Source organism: Leucopleurus acutus, assembly GCF_964270905.1.
Source record: "Leucopleurus acutus genome assembly, chromosome: 6".
Lineage (NCBI taxonomy): Eukaryota > Metazoa > Chordata > Mammalia > Artiodactyla > Delphinidae > Leucopleurus > Leucopleurus acutus.
The window spans coordinates 13,433,590-13,454,925 of record NC_139149.1 but is presented as its reverse complement, the minus strand read 5'-3'; the positions used below and the strand labels follow the sequence as shown (position 1 = coordinate 13,454,925).

At 48.7% G+C, this 21,336-nt stretch overlaps 1 protein-coding gene across 1 annotated transcript in view; it reads right to left on the bottom strand.

Annotated features, from left to right (window-relative positions):
* Positions 1-684: 684 nt before the first annotated feature.
* CLASP1 (cytoplasmic linker associated protein 1) overlaps positions 685-21,336 on the bottom strand; it is a 269,499-nt gene continuing 248,847 nt past the window's right edge. Inside the window, exons 36-38 of the mRNA XM_082841350.1 lie at positions 18,395-18,601; positions 16,999-17,115; positions 685-3,538 (exon numbers count right to left, since the gene is read on the bottom strand). Coding sequence (XP_082697476.1) covers positions 3,452-3,538; positions 16,999-17,115; positions 18,395-18,601 — 411 coding nt within the window. The 3' untranslated portion in view covers positions 685-3,451. The remainder of the gene's footprint in view (positions 3,539-16,998; positions 17,116-18,394; positions 18,602-21,336) is intronic.

Below are 21,336 nucleotides of genomic sequence, written 5' to 3'. Positions count from 1 at the left end.
TAACGGGCGGACGCTGCGCCAGGCCCGGAGGTGGGGTGGGGTGGTGACAGCCTCGCACTTGTGTGTCGCCCTCACCCACAGCAGGAGGCAGGGCCGCGGCCTCACCTACATCACCCGCGGCCCCTCCCAGCACCTCCACGAGGTCCGTCTCACTCCGGTGGTTTATCCGTGAGAACACTGGCCCGAGGGGGTGAGGGGGGAAGCCGGGATTTGAACCCAGCCTCTGTGATCACGCCGAGCTCACGTGTCAAACGGGCAGGAGGCGGTGGGCCATGGGGGAAAGGGGCTCAAGGTCACCGGTCAGGGATACTGAGATGCCTCACGGAACGCGACGTAAGAGTCAAAATCGTTCCGAAAGCAAAAGTAAGGCTCCAAAGAGACGGACCAGCACCCCCGGGGGCCGTGCACGGGTTCCTTGCAGACCAGCTCCACGGCTCCGCTCGCCAGGCCCTTCCCCTTCCCCCAGGTTCCATCCTGACACCCGCCTGATCCCGGCCCTGGGCCCTGGGCCCCCTGCAGTCCGACCTGCTGACCTCACGAGCTCCTCCATGTAGCCCCTCGATCCTTCAGAAATGTGGCCTCGTTCTGACGTCAGAGAGATGGGATAAGCTACCTATAAGCACTGTGACCAAAAAAAAAAAACAAAAACAAAAAACCACAAAAAACCACTCGGACGTCGGAAACTGAATTAAGTCTCATTTATTCTAGAGCAAACTCAAAAGGATTTTTTTTTCTTGTTTTCTTTTTTAGCAAATCCTAGCACATTATTAACAACAACAAAAAATCTGTACATTTGCCATGATACACTTGAAAGTGAAACAAATAAGATATAAATACAGATATGGATGTAACATGAAAAAGCCCAAAAAAACCAAAAACCAAAACCAAAAACCCAACCTGGGGGCGTGGGGACCATGCGTGTGAACAGTGCCGACAAAACTATTTTGGTGGCTGATATTTTTCAGAGCATTTTCATCATCTCCAAATATCATGGTTAGCAAAGTCCTGGTGGGATTCTACAGAGTTCTTATTTGCTGTTCTTTAACGTGTAATATTATGCTTGATAAATTAAGGGCGGTAGGGCAAGAAAAAGATTCAGGAGACAGGTCAGGTGCAGCTGCATGACTGAGAAGCTAGTGGGGCCGTGGCGGGCGGCCCGTGGCTGCAGTGGCTCCAGGAAGGCCGCGCGCCTCCCCCGGGGCCTCAGCAGCGGGAGGGGAAGCGGGAGCCTGGCGATCTGGCCCCGGCGGTGGCGTTGGGGCTTTTCGGGGCCCTGGACAGTCAGGCCAACGCGGGAGGCGGACCGAGTCTCGGGTGCTCTGCTCGCCTGTGTTCTACCGTTTCATCCAAACACGACGCCTGCAGGGAGGCGGCGAGGCAGGGCAGCTGCAGCTGTCGGTTGGGAGTGGGCGGGCCCCGCTGGGTCAGGACATCAAGGCTGGGCAAGTGACGTTCAAGGCTAGCCCTTTGTGAGCGGCAGGAGGACGCGCGCGGCCACGTTCAAGGTCCTTCCCGACTGCGGGCGGGGCCGCGGCCACCTGGGCATCCACGAGCTGAAGGAGAGAGGCCTTTCCACACACGCTCGCCAGGAAGGACTCGGAAATAACCCGGCGGAACACAGGTGCTGCTTCAGAGGAGTCATCAGACGCTGACGATGGTAGAGGGCAAGAAAGCGACCCCGCGAGTGACGTAAGAACAAACAGCAATGGCTGTTCTGAGCCGAAAAGAAGCCAATAACGTTCGACCACGTAAAGCGCGCCCCTGACGTTCCCTCAACGGCAGCAGCGCGGGCCCTCCTGCACGTGCAGGATACCCGCTACGTGCACGCACGCACTTAGCACACCCACGCAGCATGCACGCGCACGCAGTGAAGGCGCCCCGGCCTCTGCTCCCGGACCTCTGTCTTCAGTGCCTATTTCCGCATAAAGTATCTGAAGTCGATTCTGCATGAAAACAAGCTACGTTCGGGGCTGTGCAGCTCTGGGGTGAGAGCCACACAGCCTGGCAGCTGCAGGGACTGGACGCCAGAGCAGCAAACACCTCATTAACAATATGGAAAAGTCAGTTCCGTTTACAGGGGCTACGGTGGAATCTAAGAGACGACAGACGCCTTCCTGACCGCATTAAGAACTTCCATTTGGCTTGAAGCCTTTTACTCCAAACTTTGTTAACCAGGGTCCTGATCCGGAGTCGCTTTCACTGAAGCAGTGCAACCCTCAAGAAGAAATTTTAAAGGGGTAAGTTTCTCACTGAAGAACTTGATTCTAAAACTGTGTTTCCAATCCTGTTTTTCTGCGATCCGCCACACACCACAATTACTTTTTCCTTAAAACCATGATTCTCTCAGCAGAGGATCAAGGAAGTACTTCAGTCCATAAAATTACAAAAAAAAAATCCTGATACCTGGTCTCTCTAGATTTTTCTTTGATCTCAATCCCAAATTAAACAGAATTCAAAACTGAGATGGTGGAGCTGCCATTTACCAGACTAACCGAGAACATCTTAGAATCGAGCCGCTCAGGCGCGGGTTCGGGAAGGGAAGCGAGGGGTCCCTAAATCTGCACCACCAGGGGCCAGGGTCACGGGGGAAGCGCTGTTAAATAGTGTTTCCCAGGATCTCGGCAGTAAAACGAGCAGCTTCTCCGGTATCTTCGACGCTGCACGAAGGGCCATTTCAAGCACACGCTAACCAAGGCTGTCGATTTACCTTGATTTTTGTGTTTGGATTTCATCTCTAAGAAGCCCCTCAAGTGGCAGCTCTGGGGCAGGGGCGGCATCGGTGGGGTTGCTCAGAGGGGCAGGAGCCCGTCCTGGAAGGAGACCGCGCAGGGCGTCAGCCTCCGGTCCGGAGACGATGAGCACGATTACTACATGTTCGTTAAAAGACCATCTTCAGGCTTTTCTCCCACTTCTTGCCAAGACTTGATTCATATACTTAGTAGGTCTCAAAACACAACTTACAACGTACAAACCCTTTCATGGTGTCAGTTGTGGAAGGCGTGGGGCTTTGCCCCACACAGGCCACATCCAAAACCAAGGAGGCCGAGATGAAAGAGAAACACAACTTAACCCAACCTCCTCCAATCTTATTAACTGAAGAGAAAATGCTGCTTTCTACCAGGTATCGGCTAGAGAGCTCCGATTTTTAAAAACTGCAGCCCACACGCACGGTTTTACGACCTCAGCAGGCGGGATGAGACGGTTTAAGTATGGCTCTTCTTTTCTTACTCCTTTTGTTTTGTTTTGTAGGAAGATGCAATGCAGGCCTTGCTTCCTTTACATTCAATACCAGTATGATTCTACACAAAAGCTGGAAGGGATCAAAATACTGATTGTAATAAATATTTGCGGGCCTCCTGGTACTGACTGGGCAGCCGATGGGGGGAAGGGGGAGTTCTCTGAGAGGCACCACCGATTGCTTCCAGGGCTACACGGGGACTCTGGCGCCGCATTAGCTATGCGTGGAGACGTCGGATGAGGAGCTGCTGTTGCTGTTCGTGGTCTGCGCCCTCTTTATGTATAAGTTGAGCAGCTTCATCTGCAAGGAGAAGATACAAACGGGTGAGCAGGAGGAAAAAATCAGAGAGCAGGAAAGAAAACCCAGGTGACAACAAAACAGCACGTCCGGGCTTCCCTGGTGGTGCAGTGGTTGAGTCCGCCTGCCGATGCAGGGGACACGGGTTCGTGCCCCGGTCCGGGAAGATCCCACATGCCGCGAAGCGGCTGGGCCCGTGAGCCATGGCCGCTGAGCCTGCGCGTCCGGAGCCTGTGCTCCGCAACGGGAGAGGCCACAGCAGTGAGAGGCCCGCGTACCGCAAAAAAAAACATACCAAAAACCAAAAAAAACAGCACGTCCCTTAGAGGAGAAATTCACTGCACAGACATTTACTGAGTGCCCACCACTGGTCCAAGCCATCTGCCCGGGGCCAGGGCCACCGCGATTGGGAGGTCAGACTAGAGGAGGGGGCGCGAGGGGTTATCACGGAAAGAGGGAAACATGTGACCACGAGGCGGGCCTCAGGGCTGCAGATCCACACACTTCAGGGGCAAGGCAGCCACCGGCTCCACCCAACCCAGCGGGAAGAGAGGGTGCAAGCCACACTCCATCGGCATGAAGAAGCAAGCCAAGGTCAGAGGTCACGTTTTCTAACCCTCACATGTGTGCAGAAGCTGCTTCTTCCCCATTGCACACCTCCCGAGGCGCGTGGAATCTGAGGCCGCCCCCATGTGCCCCATGGCCTTCCCGCACCCCGGGCCCCAGCCCCGCCCACTGTGGCTCAGCACAGGCCACCTCCTGCTGCAGGGAGCAGTGGGCTGGATCTTTCCAGCAAGACTCAACTTCCCTGAGGCCAGACGCTGCGTCACTAAACAACGTGCCCTCAGTCAGGCACAGTGCTTGACGGCGAAAGGGCTTCCAAGCCTGACATCTCATTTAGTTCTAACTCAAGCCCCTTGGACTCTCAAAATACCTAAAGCACCATGTAACACGGTAGGTTCTTAAATATTTGCTGAATGCCACTAACTTCGTATGTTGATAGTGTGCCTGATCATATTAAAAATTAAAAGAAACAGGTATTTGTAGAAGCAGAGTGCCCATAAAAATCTACGCAACACACGACTGGTAAGATTAAGGGAATATTTACTATCCACAGCTCTTCCACAGCTCTTTAGCTGCTGTCTCTGAACAGGCTGTGAGGCCAAGTATACGGCTGCCTAGGGAGGAGCGGCTGGTCCCCGGGGAACCCACGAAGAGACGCTCCGAGTGGAGCGTGTGGCACAGGAGAAAGCGGGGCCCTCGGATGATGGGTGGGAACAGGACCAGCAACCAGCAGAGCCCCCGCGAGGCAGTGTCTCCCTGACCCCCAGCAAGGCGCGCTCAGTCACATGGCTGTGGAGCCTGGGACGTGCAGCTGGCGGGAGGGCTCTGCCCGAGCGTCTTCACGCAGCAGCCCACCGGGGGGTCCCCCCCCAGATCAGGACTTGTAATGCCTCTTACTCTTTTCAGCTGCAGGGAGTGTGTCGGGAATTCACGCTACGTATCCCAGTCTGTTTTCATCCCACACCTTTCAAAATCTGAAATCTTTCAATAGAACAGTCAGTGCGGTGATCAAAGTGCCATCACTGGACCTCCCTGGTGGCGCAGGGGTTAAGAGTCCGCCTGCCAATGCAGGGGCACGGGTTCGAGCCCTGGCCCGGGAAGATCCCACATGCCGCGGAGCAACTGAGCCCATGCGCCACAACTACTGAGACCGCGCACAGCTACTGAAGCCCACGCGCCTAGAGCCCGCGCTCTGCAACAAGAGAAGCCACCACAATGAGAAGCCCGTGTGCAACAACGAAGACCCAATGCAGCCAAAACTAAAATAAATTTATTAAAAAGAAAAACAAAACCCCAAGTGCCATCATTTTACACAAGGTTCCTAAATGCTCTAAGGCTCAGGAGGATACGGCCAGGGTCAACCAGGTGCGAGGGAAGCCGTGGTACATTCAACAGAGCACTGGCCTGAGGCTCAACAGGTCCAGCAGAATTCTAGCACCAACTCCAACACTAACTAGTTCTGCGACCTCAGGCAAACGTTTCTTGAGCCTCGACTTTCCCATCTGCAAAATGCAGAGCAGTGACACTTGCAAGGTGCTTCCTGCAGCTCCCTGCTCGGAGAACGTGTCCTCTGAGCACCCCACTCCTACTCCCACCTGAGCTGTTCACACTGTTCCTCCCTGCAGTCCACTCCTTCCCTCCCTGTGCAGCTCCCCAATCCTGCCAAGCCCAGCCCAATCTGGTCCCACTTCCTCCAGGCCCCTGACCCAGCAATCAGAGCCCGTCCCACCATGTCCACTGGTCACTCCTGGGCAGCTGTACAAGTTTCCTCACGTGTCAGTCCTGTCAGGGCAGGACGAGTTCTTGCTCTTCCCATGTGCCTTAGCATAGTGTGCTGAAGATAGCAGGTTCCTAACATGTACTTGTTGAATCAGAGGTTGTTTTTTTTTTAAATACATCTTATTGGAGTATAATTGCTTTACAACGCTATGTTAGTTTCTGCTGTACACCAAAGTGAATCAGCCATATGCATACATATGTCCCCATATCTCCTCCCTCCTGAGCCTCCCTCCCACCCTCCCCAATCCCACCCCTCTAGGTCATTGCAAAGCACCGAGCTGATCTCCCTGTGCTATGCTGCTGCTTCCCACTAGAGTTTTTAAAGAAGAAAAAAGTGATCTAGAAAGCAGGATAGTTATATTTCTATGAAAGCCTGGTTAAAAATGAGCTGCTAAACATTGCTAATAGTTATTTACAACTCAGAACCCCTACTGTATCTACCTAGTCAAGTCTAGAACATAATTGCAAGTACAAGGAAAAGATGACGGTAATAGAGTGAACGATGTGTATATGTCCAATGGTTTACAAGCTTTACACTGATTATCACATTTGGGCCTCAAAACAATCCTTTGAGGTAGGCAGAACAGGTTCTCCTATTTTACAAATGAAAAGGCCAGGGTTCAGAAAGCTTGCTCAATGAGCTGGTATAAATTCAAATTAGAGGATTATAACTTTAGGATGTCAAATGTAATCCACAAAGAAAACAGGTATAGAATATACACAAAAGGAAATGAGAAGGGAATTAAAACGTTTCAGTACAAAAAGCAAACAAACACAAAAGAGTAGTGTAGAAAATGAGGGACAAAAAAGCTATAAGGCACATAGAAAACAAATACCACGATGACAGAAATCTCTTCCTTATCTGTAATTGCTTTAAATGTGAATGAGTTAAATTCTCCAATCAAAAGACAAAGATTGGCAAAATGGATAAAAAGAAAACCATGATTCAACTATATGTTGTCTACTAGAGACTCACTTTCGATCCAAAGACACAAATAGGTTGAAAGTGAAAGAATGGAAAAGGATATTCCATGCAAACAGTAACCAAGAGTATGGGGTAGCTACACTAATATCAGACAAAATAGAGTTTAAATCAAAAAAGGTTACAAGAAACAGATGGACATTACATATTAATAAAAGAGCAATACAGCAAGAAAATTTAATATTTATAATTACACATCTAAGAACATGCCATCAAAATATATGAAGCAAAAACTGACAGCATGGAAGGGAGAAACAGTTTTATAGTAATAGTTGAGGGACTTCAATATTCCACTCTAGAGGACTTGAACAACACAATAAATCAACTAGATCTAAAAGACATATGCAAAACATTCTACACAAGAATACACATTCTTCTCAAGTGCACATGAGACCTTCCCAAGATAGACCATATGTTAGGCCACAGATTAAACCTCAATACATTTTGAAAGATAAGTATGATACAAAGTACCTTTTCTGACCAAAACAGATGAACTCAGAAATCAGTAACAGAAAGAAAACTGAAAAATTCACAAATCTGTGGAAATTGAACAGCACACTCTTAAACAACCATTGGGTTAAAGAAGAAATCACAAAGGAAATAGGAAAATACCTTGAGACAGACGAAAACAACATACCAAAACTTATGGGATGCAGCAAAAGCAGTGTAAAGAGAGAAATTCATAGCTATATAAAAAAGAAGGAAGATTTGTATCAACAACCTAACTTTATATATCTTAAGGAACCAGAAAAAGAATAATAAATTAAACCCCAAGCTAGCAGAAAGAAGATAATAAAGATTAGAGCAGAGATAAATGAAACAAAAAATAGAGGTAACAAAACCAAAACTTGGTTCTTTGAAAAAGAATCAACAAAATTGACAAAGCTTTAGCTAAGTTAACTAACAAAAAAAGAGAGAAGACTCAAATTGTTAAAATCAGAAACAAACGTGGGGACATTATGACTGATTCTACAGAAATCAAAAAGATCATGAGACTACTATTAGTAACTGTACACCAACAAATTAGGTAACAGATGAAATGGACAAACTCCTAGAAACACAAAACCTATCAAGAAGAAAAGAGAAACCTGAACAGACCCATAACTAGTAAAGAGATTGAATCAGTAATCAAAAATCTGACAAAGAAAAGCCCCTGACCAGGTGGCTTCATTGGTGAATTCTACCAACATTTAGAGAACTAACACAATCCTTCTCAATTTTTTCTAGAAAACTGAAGAGGAAGGAACACTTCTGAATTCATGCTATGAGGTCAGCATTCTCCTGATATCTAAGCCAGTTGAAGACATAACAAGAAAACTACAGATCCATAGCCCTTATGAACACTGATGCAAAAAATCCTCAAGAAAAGACTGGCAAACCAGATTCAACAGCACATTAAGAGGCTTTAATACCATGACCAAGTGGGATTTATTCCTGAAATGCAAGGATGGTTCAACATACAAAAATTGATAAATATAATACACCACATTAACAGAATGAAGGAAAAAACAAAAACAAACAAACAAACCCCCAGGGACTTCCCTGGTGGTGCAGTGGTTAAGAATCCACCTGCCAATGCAGGGGACATGGGTTTGAGCCCTGGTCCGGGAAGATCCCACATGCCTCGGAGCAACTAAGCCCATGCGCCATAACTATAACTATGGAGCCTGTGCTCTAGAGCCTGTGAGCCACAACTACTGGGCCTGTGTGTCACGACTGCTGAAGCCCGCGTGCCTAGAGCCCGTGCTCCACAACGAGAAGCCACCACAATGAGAAGCCCGTGCACCACAATGAAGAGTAGCCCCCACTCGCTGCAACTAGAGAAAAGCCCGCACGCAGCAAAGAAGACCCAGTGTAGCCAAAAATAAATAAATAAATATTAAAAAACAAACAAACAAAAACCAAAGGATCATCTCAATTGATACAGAAAAAGTATTTGGCAAAATTCAGTATCTTTTCATGATAAAAATACCAAATAAACTAGGAATAGAAGAAAAGTATAGGCATACTTTGTTTTATTGTGCTTCACTTTAATATACTTCACAGATACTGTGTTTTTTTCCCCAAACTGAAGGTTTGTGAACACCCTGCATCAATCAAGTCCATGAGGGCCATTTTCCAACAGCATGGCTCCCTTCATGTCACTGTCCCATTTTGGCAATTCTCACAATTATTTCAGTCTTTTTCATTACTATTATACTTCTTATGGTGACTTGTGGTCAGTGTTCTTTTATGTTACGACTATAGTTGTTTGGGGTGGCACAAACCACGCCCGTATGTAAAGACAGCAAATGTCATCCACAGATGTGTGTGTTCTGACTGCGCGAGAGACCCACCATTCCCGGGTCTCTCTCCCTGTACTTGCACCTCCCTAGTCCCTGAGACACAACGATATTGAAATTAGGCCAATTAATAACCCTACAGTGGCCTGAAGTGTTCAAGTGAAAGAGCTGCACTTCTGTCACTTTAAATCAAAAGCTAGAAATGATTAAGCGTAGTGAGGAAGGCATATTGAAAGCTGAGACAGGCCAAGAGCTAGCCCTCTCGTGCCACAGTTAGCCAAGCTGTGAATGCAAAGGAAAAGTTCTTGAAAGAAACTGGAAGTGCTGCTCCAGTGAATACACGAATGATAAGAAAGGAAAATAGCCTTACTGCTGATATGGAGAAAGTTTTAGTGGTCTGTACAGAAGATCAAACCAGCCACAACACTCCCTTAAGCCCAAACCTATTACAGACCAAGGGCCTAACTCTCTTCCATTCTAGGAAGGCTGAGAGAGATGAGGAAGCTGCAGGAAAGAAGTCTGATGCTGGCAGATGTTGGTTCATGAGGTTTAAGGGAAGAAGCTGCCTGCATAACATAAAAGTGCCAGGTGAAGCAGCAAGTGCTGATGTAGAAGCTGCAGCAGGTTATCCAGAGGATCTAGCTACGATAGTTAATGAAGGCGGCTACACTAAACAGCAGATTTTCAATGTAGGCAAGACAGCCTTATAATGGAAGAAGATGCTATCTAGGACTTTCAGAGCCAGAAAGGAGAAGCCAATGCCTGGCTTCAAAGCTTCAAAGGACAGACTGACTCTCGTCAGGAGCTAATGCAGCTGGTGACTTTAAGTTCATTTGCCATTCTGAAAATCCCAGGGCTCCTAAGAATTATGCTCAACCTACCCTGCCTGTGCTCTGTAAATGCAACAACAAAGCCTGCATGACAGCACAGGTTTACAACATGATTGAGTATTTTAAGCCCACTGTTGAGACCTACAGCTCAGAAAAAAAGACTCCTTTCAAAATATTACTGTTTATTGACAGGGTATCTGGTCACCCAAGAGCTCTGATGAAGATGTACAACAAGATTAATGTTGTTTTCATGCCTACTAACACAACACCCATTCAGCAGCCCGTAGATCAAGGATAATTCTGACTTTCAAGTCTTATTATTTAAGAAATACATTTTGTAAGGCGATCACTGCCATAGTGCTTCCTCTGATGGATCTGGGCAAAGTCAACTGTAAACCTTCTGGAAAGGATTCAGCATCCTAGGTGCCATGAAGAACATTTCTGATTCACAGGAACAGGCCAAAATACCAACATCAACAGGAGTCTGGAAGAAGTTGATTCCAACCCTCCTGGACGCCTTTGAGGGGTTCAAGACTTCAGGGGAGGAACTGCAGATGTGGTGGAAACAGCAGAAGAACTAGAATTATAAGTGGAGCCTGAAGATGGGACTGAATTGATAAAAATCTCATGATAAAACATTAGTGCATGTGGAGTTGCTTCTTACAGATGAGCAAAGAAAGGGTTTCTTTTTTTTTTTCCTTCAAAGCATACTTAATTTTAATGAGTTTTTAAAAAAAGAAATACAAACCATGAAATACCTCTCTAAAGGAATGGGGAGGGTGTCATGAAATCCAAGAAACAGGGAATTGTACCTTCAGAATCCTTGGGAAATTCTGGCTGCCTGATGACTTTGGGGAAGTTGCCTGACTCTGGAAGAGGCAAAGGTTTTGTTCGTCTGTTTGTTTGTTTTCGGTAGAGGAGCTGGTGAAATACTTTAAACTGTTCTGCACTTATCTCCAAAGTCTGCATTTTACATCTTGTCCAGAAATTCAGTCTTAGTTTGTAACGGCATATATGTGTAAAGGTGCTTTTAACAACAGGAATGTTTAGTGCAGTGTAGAAAGTCTTTGAGCCAAATCCTGCCCTCAGTGTGCACTTAAGTTTCCATTAAAGGAGAGTGGCAACTGAGCTTGTAGAGCTGAGGGTAAAATTTGAATTCTGCTGCAGGAGATCAGAGCATTAGGAGCTGGGATATTGAATTTCACTTTTCCCCAGGCTGACACTGACTTTCCTCTGGAGCATCACCAACTAGTGAGATCTAGTTCAGTTGCAATGATTTCTTAATTTTTTCTCCACTAACCCAAATCCAGAGATACAAATCCGGAGCTTAGGGAGATCTCATGTGAAAGTGGTTTCTTGAGATAGAATTGACTCCTGGTGAAGATGCTGTGAAGACTGGTGAAATGACAACCAAGGATTTAGATTATTACACAGACTTACTTGATAAAGCAGTGGCAGGTTCGAGAGGATTGACTCCGATTTTGAAAGAAATTCTACTGTGGGTAAAATGCTATCAAACAGCGTTGCTGCAACACAGAAATTGTGAAGAGTCGATCGATTCAGCAAACTTCACCGTTGTCTTATTTTAGGAAACTGCTGCGGCCACCTTCACCTTCAGCAGCCACTGCCCTGATCAGTCAGCAGCACCAACACTGAGGCCAGACCCTCCACCAGCAAAAAGATTATGACTCGCTGAAGGCTCAGATGATGGCTAGCATTATTTAGCAATAACTTTTTTTTTAAATTAAGGTAGGTATACTGACTTTTTTTAGACAGAATGCTATTGCACACTTAATAGACTACAGTATAGTAAAGACATAACTTCTATACGTACCGGGAAACCAAAAAATTTGTGTGACTTGTTTCATTGCAATATTCGCTTTACTGCAGCGATCTGGACCCGAATCCACACTCTCTCCGAGGCTGCCTGTAACTCAACGTATCAAAAGCTAGATATGAAAAGCACACTGTGAACATTATGCTCGACGGTAAGAGACTGAAAACTTTTCCTTTAAGATGAGGAACAAGGATGCCTACTTTCACCATTTCTATTAATATAGTACTGTAAGTTCCAGCCAGAGCAATTAGGCAGGAAAAGAAAAACAAAAAGCATCCACATTGGAAAGGAAGAAGCAAGATTATCTTTGTTCATAGATGATATACAGTTTACCCTTGAGCAACACAGGTTTGAACTGTGCAGGTCCACTTATACAGGGATTTTTTTCAACACACACAGCACTACACCATCTGCGGTCAGTTGGCTACACACAAGTGGAACCACAGGTACGGGACTTGAGCATCTGCACAGTTTGTTATCTATGGCAATCCCAGTGGATACCAAGGGACAACTGTGATCTCACAGGTATAAAATCCTAAAGATTCTGCAAAAAAACATTAAGACTAATAAAAGAATTCAGCAAAGTAGAATACAAAATCAGTGAGCAAAATTCAACTGCATTTCTATACACTAAAAATGAAAAATCCGGGCTTCCCTGGTGGTGCAGTGGTTAAGAATCCGCCTGCCAATGCAGGGGACACGGGTTCGATCCCTGGTCCGGGAAGACCCCACATGCCGCGAGCAAGTAAGCCCGTGTGCCACAACTACTGAGCCAGCGCTCTAGAGCCCGTGCTCCGCAACAAGTGAAGGCACTGCAATGAGAAGCCCACGCCCCCGCAACGAAGAGTTACCCCTGCTTGCTGCAACTAGAGAAAGCCCGCGTGCAGCAACGAAGACCCAACACAGCCAATAAATAAATAAATATTTTTTTAAAAAAATGACAAATCCGAGAAGTTAAGAAAACAACTACGTTTACAATAGCATCAAAAAGAATAAAATATTTAGGAATTAACTTAACCAAGGAAGTGAAAGAATTGTACAATAAAACTACAAAATGTTACTGAAAGGAATTAAAAACACAAATAAAAAGACATCCCATGTGGTGTACAACATGGGTAACTATAGTAAATAATACTGTATTGTATATTTGAAGGTCACTAACAGAGTAGATCTTAAAATTTCTCATCACAAGAAATAAATTGTGTAGCTGTGTGTGATGACAAATGTTACCTAGACTTACCGTGGTGATCATTTTGCAATATAAATAAATATCAAACATTATGTTGTACACCTGAAACTAATGTAATTTCATGTTTATTATATCTCAATTTAAAAAACTAAAAACAGGGCTTCCCTGGTGGCACAGTGGTTGAGAGTCCGCCTGCCGATGCAGGGGACATGGGTTTGTGCCCCGGTCCGGGACGATCCCACATGCCGTGGAGTGGCTAAGCCTGTGAGCCATGGCCGTTGAGCCTGCGTGTCCGGAGCCTGTGCTCCGCAACGGGAGAGGCCACAACAGTGAGAGGCCCGCATACCGCAAAAAGAAAAAAAAAAGTATAAAAAACTAAAAACAAACAACAACTCATCACAGTATGGAGGTTAAAAAAAAAAAAAGACATCCTGTGTTCATGGATTGGAAGGCAATACTGTTAGGATGTCAATACTACCCAAAGCTATCTATAGATTCAATGAAACCCCTATCAAAATTCCAATGAGGTTCTCTGAAGAAACAGAAGGTCTTTTCAACAAATGGTATTGGAAAAACAATATCCACACACAGAAGAATGAAGTTGGACCCTTACCTAACACCATACACAAAAATTAACTCAAAATGGATCAGAGACTTGCATTAAAAGCTAAAATTTTTAAATTGTTAGAAGAAAACACAGGGCAAAAGCTTCGCAACACTGGGTTCAGAAATGGTTATTGAATACGACACCAAAAGCACAGGCAAAAAAATAATAGACAAATTGGATTTCACGAAAACTAAAACATTTTGTGCATCAAAGGTCAAGCGATTAATATCCAGAATATAGAGAACTTCTATAACTCAACAATAACAAAAAAACAAACAACATAATTCAAAAATGGGCAAAGGACCTGAATAGACATTTCACTGAAGAAGATATACAACTGGCCAACAAGCATATGAAAAGATGCTCAACATTACCAATCATTAGGGAGACGCAAATCAAAACTACACTGAGATATTGCCTCACACCACCCATGAGAATGGCTATTATCAAAAAAGAAGAGAAAATAACAAGTGCTGGCGAGGATGTGGAGAAACTGAAACCCTTGTGCGTTGGTGGTGGGAATGTGAAATGGTGCAGCTGCTGTGGCAAACAGTTTGGCAGTTATCATATGATCCTGCAACTCCACTCCTGGATATATACCCAAGAGAATTGAAAGTGGGTTCTCAGAGAGTTATCTGTACCACCATGTTCATAGCAGCATTACTCGTAATAGCCAACAAGTGGAAACAGCCGACAAGGCCATTACCAAGAAATGGATAAGCAAAATGCTGCACGTACATTCAATGAACTGTTATTCAGCCTTAAAAAGAATGGAAGGGGCTTCCCTGGTGGCACAGTGGTTAAGAGCCCTCCTGCCAATGCAGGGGACATGGGTTCGAGCCCTGGTCCAGGAAGATCCCACATGCCGCAGAGCAACTAAGCCCGTGAGCCACAACTACTGAGCCTGCGTGCCACAACTACTGAAGCCTGTGTGCCTGGAGCCTGCGCTCCGCAACAAGAGAAGCCACCGCAATGAGAAGCCCGCGCACCACAGCCAAGACTAGACCCCGCTCACCTCAACTAGAGAAAGCCCACGTGCAGCAATACAGCCAAAAATAAATAAATAAGTAGGAAATTCTGACACCTGCTACAACATGGGTGAACCTAGAGAACACTGTGCTCAGTGAAATAAGCTAGTCACGAATAGACAAATACTGTATGATTCCACTTATGAGTGTTTTACACTCACAGAGACAGAAAGTAGAATGGTGGTGGCCAGGGGCCAGGGGGGAGGGGGAATATTACGGATTTCAGCTTTCCAAGGTGCAAAGAGCTCAGGAGGTGGATGGTGGTGATGAATATGCATAATATGAATGTACTTAGTGTCTGTGAACTGTACAGTTACAAATGGTTAAGACAGTAAATTTTATGTTACTGTATTCTACAGAGAGAGAGAGAGAGAGGGGGAGGGGGAGGGGGAGAGAGAGAGAGACAGAGAGAGAGAGAGAGAGAGAGCGCGCGCGCGCAGAAAGGAAAGGTTGCTCAAAGTCATACAGCTAGTCAGCGGGGGACAGGTTTTCTGATCCTAAAGCCAGTACTGCTGCCATGGCAACGGGACACTTCTCAAAGGCACCTCACAAGTTCCTTGCACCAGCCTTTCTCTGCAGAACCTGATGTCATTTATTAACTTCATTTAAGTAGTGGAAGGAGAGTCTGATAGGCTTGGTGACACACAGAAACTGGAAGCCATGGCTTGATTCTCTGTTTCTAACTTAGCACCATGTGCTGTCAGCTACCCATTTTGGGGAGCTGGGTGGGAGGGTGTTTGTTTTAGGAGATGTGCGCTGGAGTCTACCAGGTTCACGTTAACACACCGGAGTTCTCACCTATAAAAACTGTAACGGCCGGAAGCTCTGCGCTGCCCCAGTGGACAGCTGTGCGGCCAGCCTCCCCAAGCCCTCCGAGCCGACCAACATCATCAGCGGGGAGATGGGAATACTGGCTCCAATGAGGACTGGGCTCCAGACCCGAGACCACGCTGCAAGGGGCAGCAGGTCAACCGCAGGACAGGGACGAGAAGACACCTGCGTTTCCTCAGCCCCTTGCTGGAGGGGGCGCATGAGATGGCAGGGCAGCTCCCTCACTCACGAGAGTAGAAAGTACCAGAAAACCGAGGTCTGGCTAATATTACTTTTGGGTGAATTTCCCACTTTACGAATCTAATTCCTTTTGTGAAGACTGTCTGTGCCGTCCCCACCGCTGCCAGGGACCATCCACGGCCCCCGACGACGGCCACAGAGGGAGGGGGGTTCCCGGGCCAGTGCACTGCTCGGCTCAGGGTCCTGCAAGCCGTGGCCAGGAGGGCTGGACGGGGACCTCGGGAAGTGGAATCAGGGCAAGCGGCCTCCACACCTGCCAGCCCCGCTGCTGGTTTCTGTCTGCGGGAAGAGTCAAGTGTCTCCTTCTGGACCAGTCGTTCTCCACCAGGGCTGATTCTGCCCCGAGAGGACACCTGGCCAGGTGTGGGGACATCCACGGAGGGTGGGGTGCGCTCCTGGGACCCCAGGGGTGGCGCCTCCACCAGGAAGTGGCCCGAGGTGTCGGCAGTGCTGAGGGTGCGAGCCCTGCTCGGGCGAAGGCAGCAGAGCCAGAACGCGGTGAGCGGTGATGCTCGCCAACTGTGTCAAAGGAACAGCCCTACTGGAAAGCCACGAGCGTCACCTCTGCTCCCTTCCTTTCTAAGGAGGAAGGCCAGGCGCTGCAGGCTTCGCGCTCGCGGATCTGCACCCCTGCCCAGGGCCTCTGTAACTTCACGGTGACACGTTGGCCCCGCGGCCCAGGCCCTGGCCTCTCCAGCCAGAGCTCGAGGGTGGCCACCTGCTCTCCCCTGGCAGTTCATCAGATGTGAGTTTGTTTTTCAACCAACAAGCACTCCAGCCCCCGTCACCTTCCATGAGCCCATCGTCCTTTTGTCCCATTTTCTGGCCCTGAGTCTAGAAGGAAGGTGAGAGGCAGCCCAGGGAATAAAAAGCCCGGCTTCCAGAGTGAGATCACTGTGGGCCCCCGGGCGGGTCACGTGCAGGGTCACCGTCCTCACCCCACAGGGACCTGGAGCCCCCCAGCCTTGTGTGAAGCCAGCAGGTAAACGTCCTTAGTGTTTCGGGGGGAGAAAACAAGCTGGTTTCTAAAGAAAGTCATCTTCCTTTTGGGGATAAACGAGAAGTTCAAAGCTATCGTTTCAAAAACTGGAGCGACGACAGACCACGTTGTACCTTAATGACTTCACTAAACGGCCGGTCACTTCGTCTTTAGAGAAACGCCTCTGGAGAATAAGGCCCAGCTAGAACGCACATGCTGAGGAAGCCCGTGCGGAGCCCAGAGCTGCTGGGCAGCAAGTCTGCGATGCGCCAGCAGGCCCAGGTGTACGACCCGCCCGTGTAACGCTATACACACCTTGCTGCCCGTGAGCTGTGCCAGGTGAGGTTTCAACTCTTCTCCGATTACGGAATAAATCGCCACTAAGCAAAACACGCTGGCCTTACGCACGCTGCTCTCGGTGTTGTCGTAACCCTGCAGTCAGAGAGGGACACAGAAAGGAAACGAGATCAAAGCTTTGCCCGACTGTCAGTATTTCATCAACGTTTCCACAAATGCCCTCTCGGTTCAACCTCGACCTTGTCAGGAGCGGCCTGGATACACCTGAGCTCTGCCTGTGAACCCCGAGAGCTCTCGCCCCGGAGAGGCCACATGTAAGAGTGCCAAAGAGTGAGCGGCTTCCGGGGTGGGAGGCTGGAGGCCGGCGAGCTGGTCTCCTCCACACAGATAGATGCTGTATCACGAGCTGCCAGGCAGCACCAGCCAAGAGACGTCACGAGAGAACAGAACGAGAAAAGGAAATTAAGGGGAAAAATACCTGGTGGCTTCTTTCCTATTTCTCGCCATGGTAAAGCAAACCTCACATGTGCAAACGCCTTTCAAGAAATGAGAACCACGTCGCTCACTCTTGTGGGCAGAACTCCACTGTCCACGGACTGTGGGGAACATCCACCCGCAGCCAGACCTCCGCATCCTTCTCCAGCTGGACCACAACCTGCCTGTGGGCCTCCCCCCGCCCCACACCCAGGTGGGACTGTCTGCTCTCCTCCGAACAGCCCTCTGGACCTTTCTGCCTTTGTGTCTTTCCCTCTGCCTGGAATAAGCCAGTGCCCGGCTGTATGTGTTTAAATTTCTGAGCCCAGCACTCAGCAAACAGCAGCATTTATTAAGTGTAAAGCTGATGTCTCTCTACCCTTCCCCACTGAAATCTCTCCCTAGGGCCCAACTCTAAACCACTTCTTCTCTGAGCCCGTCTCTCTCTGACACCCCAACCCAGAGGTCAGCCCCCACCCCGACCTCAGAAACCCCTACCTGAACCCCCGTGGCAGCAACTCAGCACACGGCACCCACCCTCACCCACGGCCGTCTGTACGGTTGTACCGGGTCCTGGAGCGGGCTGGAGACTCCGTGAGGTAGAGTCCCAACAGTGGAAAACACCTCGTCTTCCGGAGTCTACTTAATTCAACGCCTCATGCTCACGAGGGTTTTCAATTAATATTAGCTGGACAGATGAGAGCCAGGACCACTGTTTGATGCTGGGCTCCACGGCCCACCCTGCCCAGGGCTGGGCCCACTGCTGTGCAGTAAGGAAGGAACAACGAAGAAAGATCAAAACATATTCACAGTAAAGTTCCTTCTGTGAGCCACAGGCCTGGGCTGCCAGGAAGATCTTCCTGTGTGTTCAGCAGAGGGTGGGCCAGAAAAGGCAGGGGCTGCACCGCCCGGTTGTCCCGCCCACCCCTCGGGGGCCCACCTGCAGCAGGCCCGGGATGATGTCCGCGAGGAGCTGCAGCAAGGCCTCCTTGGCGATCCTCTCGACGACTTTGGTCTGCATCTTGATGGCGGCCAGGTTGATGGGGTAGTCGGCCGTCTGGATGATGGGGCACAGCACTTTGATGCACTGCTCCGGGTGGATGGAGCTGGCCAGCGTGGAGGCGGCCTCCTCGGCAGCCCTCACCACCTGAAACACGGCCCGCGCGTGGGTGAGCTCCAGCCACAGCAGACAGCACTGCCGCCCGAGTTCACAGGCCCAGGGACAGGCTCGCGTCGCTCCGCGCTGGGCGGCCCCCGGCCCCGGCCCGGCTGCGCTTTCGCTCCAACAGCGTCAGCCAGGTGGGTTGGCCGTAGGGGGCAGCCGTACTCCAGAAGAGCCGTGTCCTACTCTCCAGCTCCTAAGGACCTTAGAAACCTGACAGCCTGGGCCGTCTTCCCCTACTGCCCTCCCCCCGCTCCATCTGTGCTGTGTGTGTTCACGCACTCCTGTGTGGCAGCAGCTGAGCTGAGCTCAGGGCCTGTCAGGGCGGGCTGGTCCACGTGGGGCGGGCACAGGAGGAGGCAAAGGCTCAGGAGGTGGCTGGTGAGGGACAGGAAGCAGGAGGCTTCTCTGGTGGCCCACGGGGCTCCTAAGGCTCCAGCCCCACCAGCAAGCGGTCACTAGTCACCAGTCATGCTCAGGGCCTCTCACTCCCCACACAAACACACACACACAGACACACACAGACACACACAGACACACACAGAGACACAAAAACATACACACAGACACAGACACACACACACACATATACACACTCAGACACACATACACATATATACACACATATCATACACACACACACATATACACACACATATAGATACAGACACACGCACATATACATACAGACGCACACACATATACCCAGACACACACATATACATATATACAGACACAGACATATATATACACACACAGACACACACACACACACATATATACACACAAACACATATACATACATGTACACACACTCACATGCACACATATACACACACATATACACACAGACACGCATACACACACACATACACAGACATATACACACACACATACAGACACATATATACACACAGACACACACATATACATACACCACACACATACACACACATACATACATATACACACACACATACAGACGCACACATACACACACAGATATACACACATACACAGATATACACACACGTACACACAGATATACACACACATACAGAACACAACATGCACACATATACACACAGACACACCGATATACACACACATATACACACACATATATACACACACATACACAAAGACAGATACACACACAGACACACACATACAGATATACACACATATACAGACAGATACACACACACACATACACACATATACAGACACACAGATACACACACATAACACACACACATATATAAAGACACATATACATACATACATACATACACACATATACACACACATATATATAGACACACACATATATACACACAGACACACAGACACAGACACACAGACACACAGACACACACGGAAATGAGACTAAAGGAAGCCCATCGTGATGTTTCTCCTGCCAACTCCGTTGCCTACGAACTGCGGTTTGTCCCACTCAGGTCCCCTGACAGCAGAGAGTCTGCTGTGCCTACATGACCTTTAACCTCTCACCCCAAGAAGGGCAGAGTCAGACAGGCACACGCTCAGCCTCTTGAGAGCAGCGCAGCAGATGCACCTCAGTTCATTCCTCTACCAAGAGGAGCCTCAATTTTTAAAAATTCCATAGCGGGGATTAACAAAACACCTACTTTTACAGCTATCTGGATTAAGAAAGATGACACAGCAACGACTGTAGCTGCAGAGCCCGTGTGGCCCCGAGCTCGGCCTTGGTGGAGGAACAGCAGAGAAGTGGGGCTGGGCCACTCAGGTGCCCCACAAGGCTCCAGGGCTCGGTCCAGAGGCCCAGGGCCTACGCCCAGGGGTCTGCCCGGTCCAATACTCACTCCAAAGGGCCACCCCGATGACCAGGCACGCAAGGAAACGAGGTCTGTGCGGGAACACTGGGCAAAGATGCACCCCGCCAGCCGCTGTGGGGCCCCGCCAGCTCCCTTCACTCTTCCTGAAAGTTGCTCACTTGCGCTAGTGACCTGGCCGGGCAGGTCCCCCTCACCCCCACGGAACCCCTGGGGCACCCTGATCACTGCACTTCATTGCTCTGCTGACACTGGCTCCCCACTAGACTAAGGGCTCCTTGAAGGCAAGCTCCCATGTCGGCCACCCTTCTGTCCCCATGCCCAGCAGTGTCCATCATCATGCACTAGGTGCTCAGTGTCTGTCCAACCCATTTCCCCACAGTGTGTGTGTGTGTGTGTGTGTGTGTGTGTGTGTGTGTGTGTGTGTGTGTGTGTGTGTGTGTGTGTGTATTTAAATGCTCAGTGATCGGTTTGTTTGGAGAGGGACAGCATATTGCTTAGAAGGGCTCCATCACACAACAATTACTAGATGAAGTGCTGTGCTTCCTCCTGAGCTCAGGCATGTCCCTGAGAGTGTGGTCAGTCCACGGCGGACCTGGCAGAGCCAGGCGTCTGGCGTGTTACACACGGCTAGGCAGACGGTGGAAGAGGGGGCCCGTCCCTTCTCCAATCGGGTCCCGCAGTGGGACACCAATGCCCTTCTACTGTAAGAAACCACTGTTTACAGGTGTCACAACATACTGGTCAGAAAGCTGAGTGATAGTAACTAACTGACGAAACCTGAGGTCTTAGTTTTTAAACATGGAAAAAAAAATGAAATGAAATACTGGATGATTTCATAGACAATATTCAAGTTGGAAAACACTGATGTAGGGGAATTCAGGAGACCACCAGGAGGTGGGCACA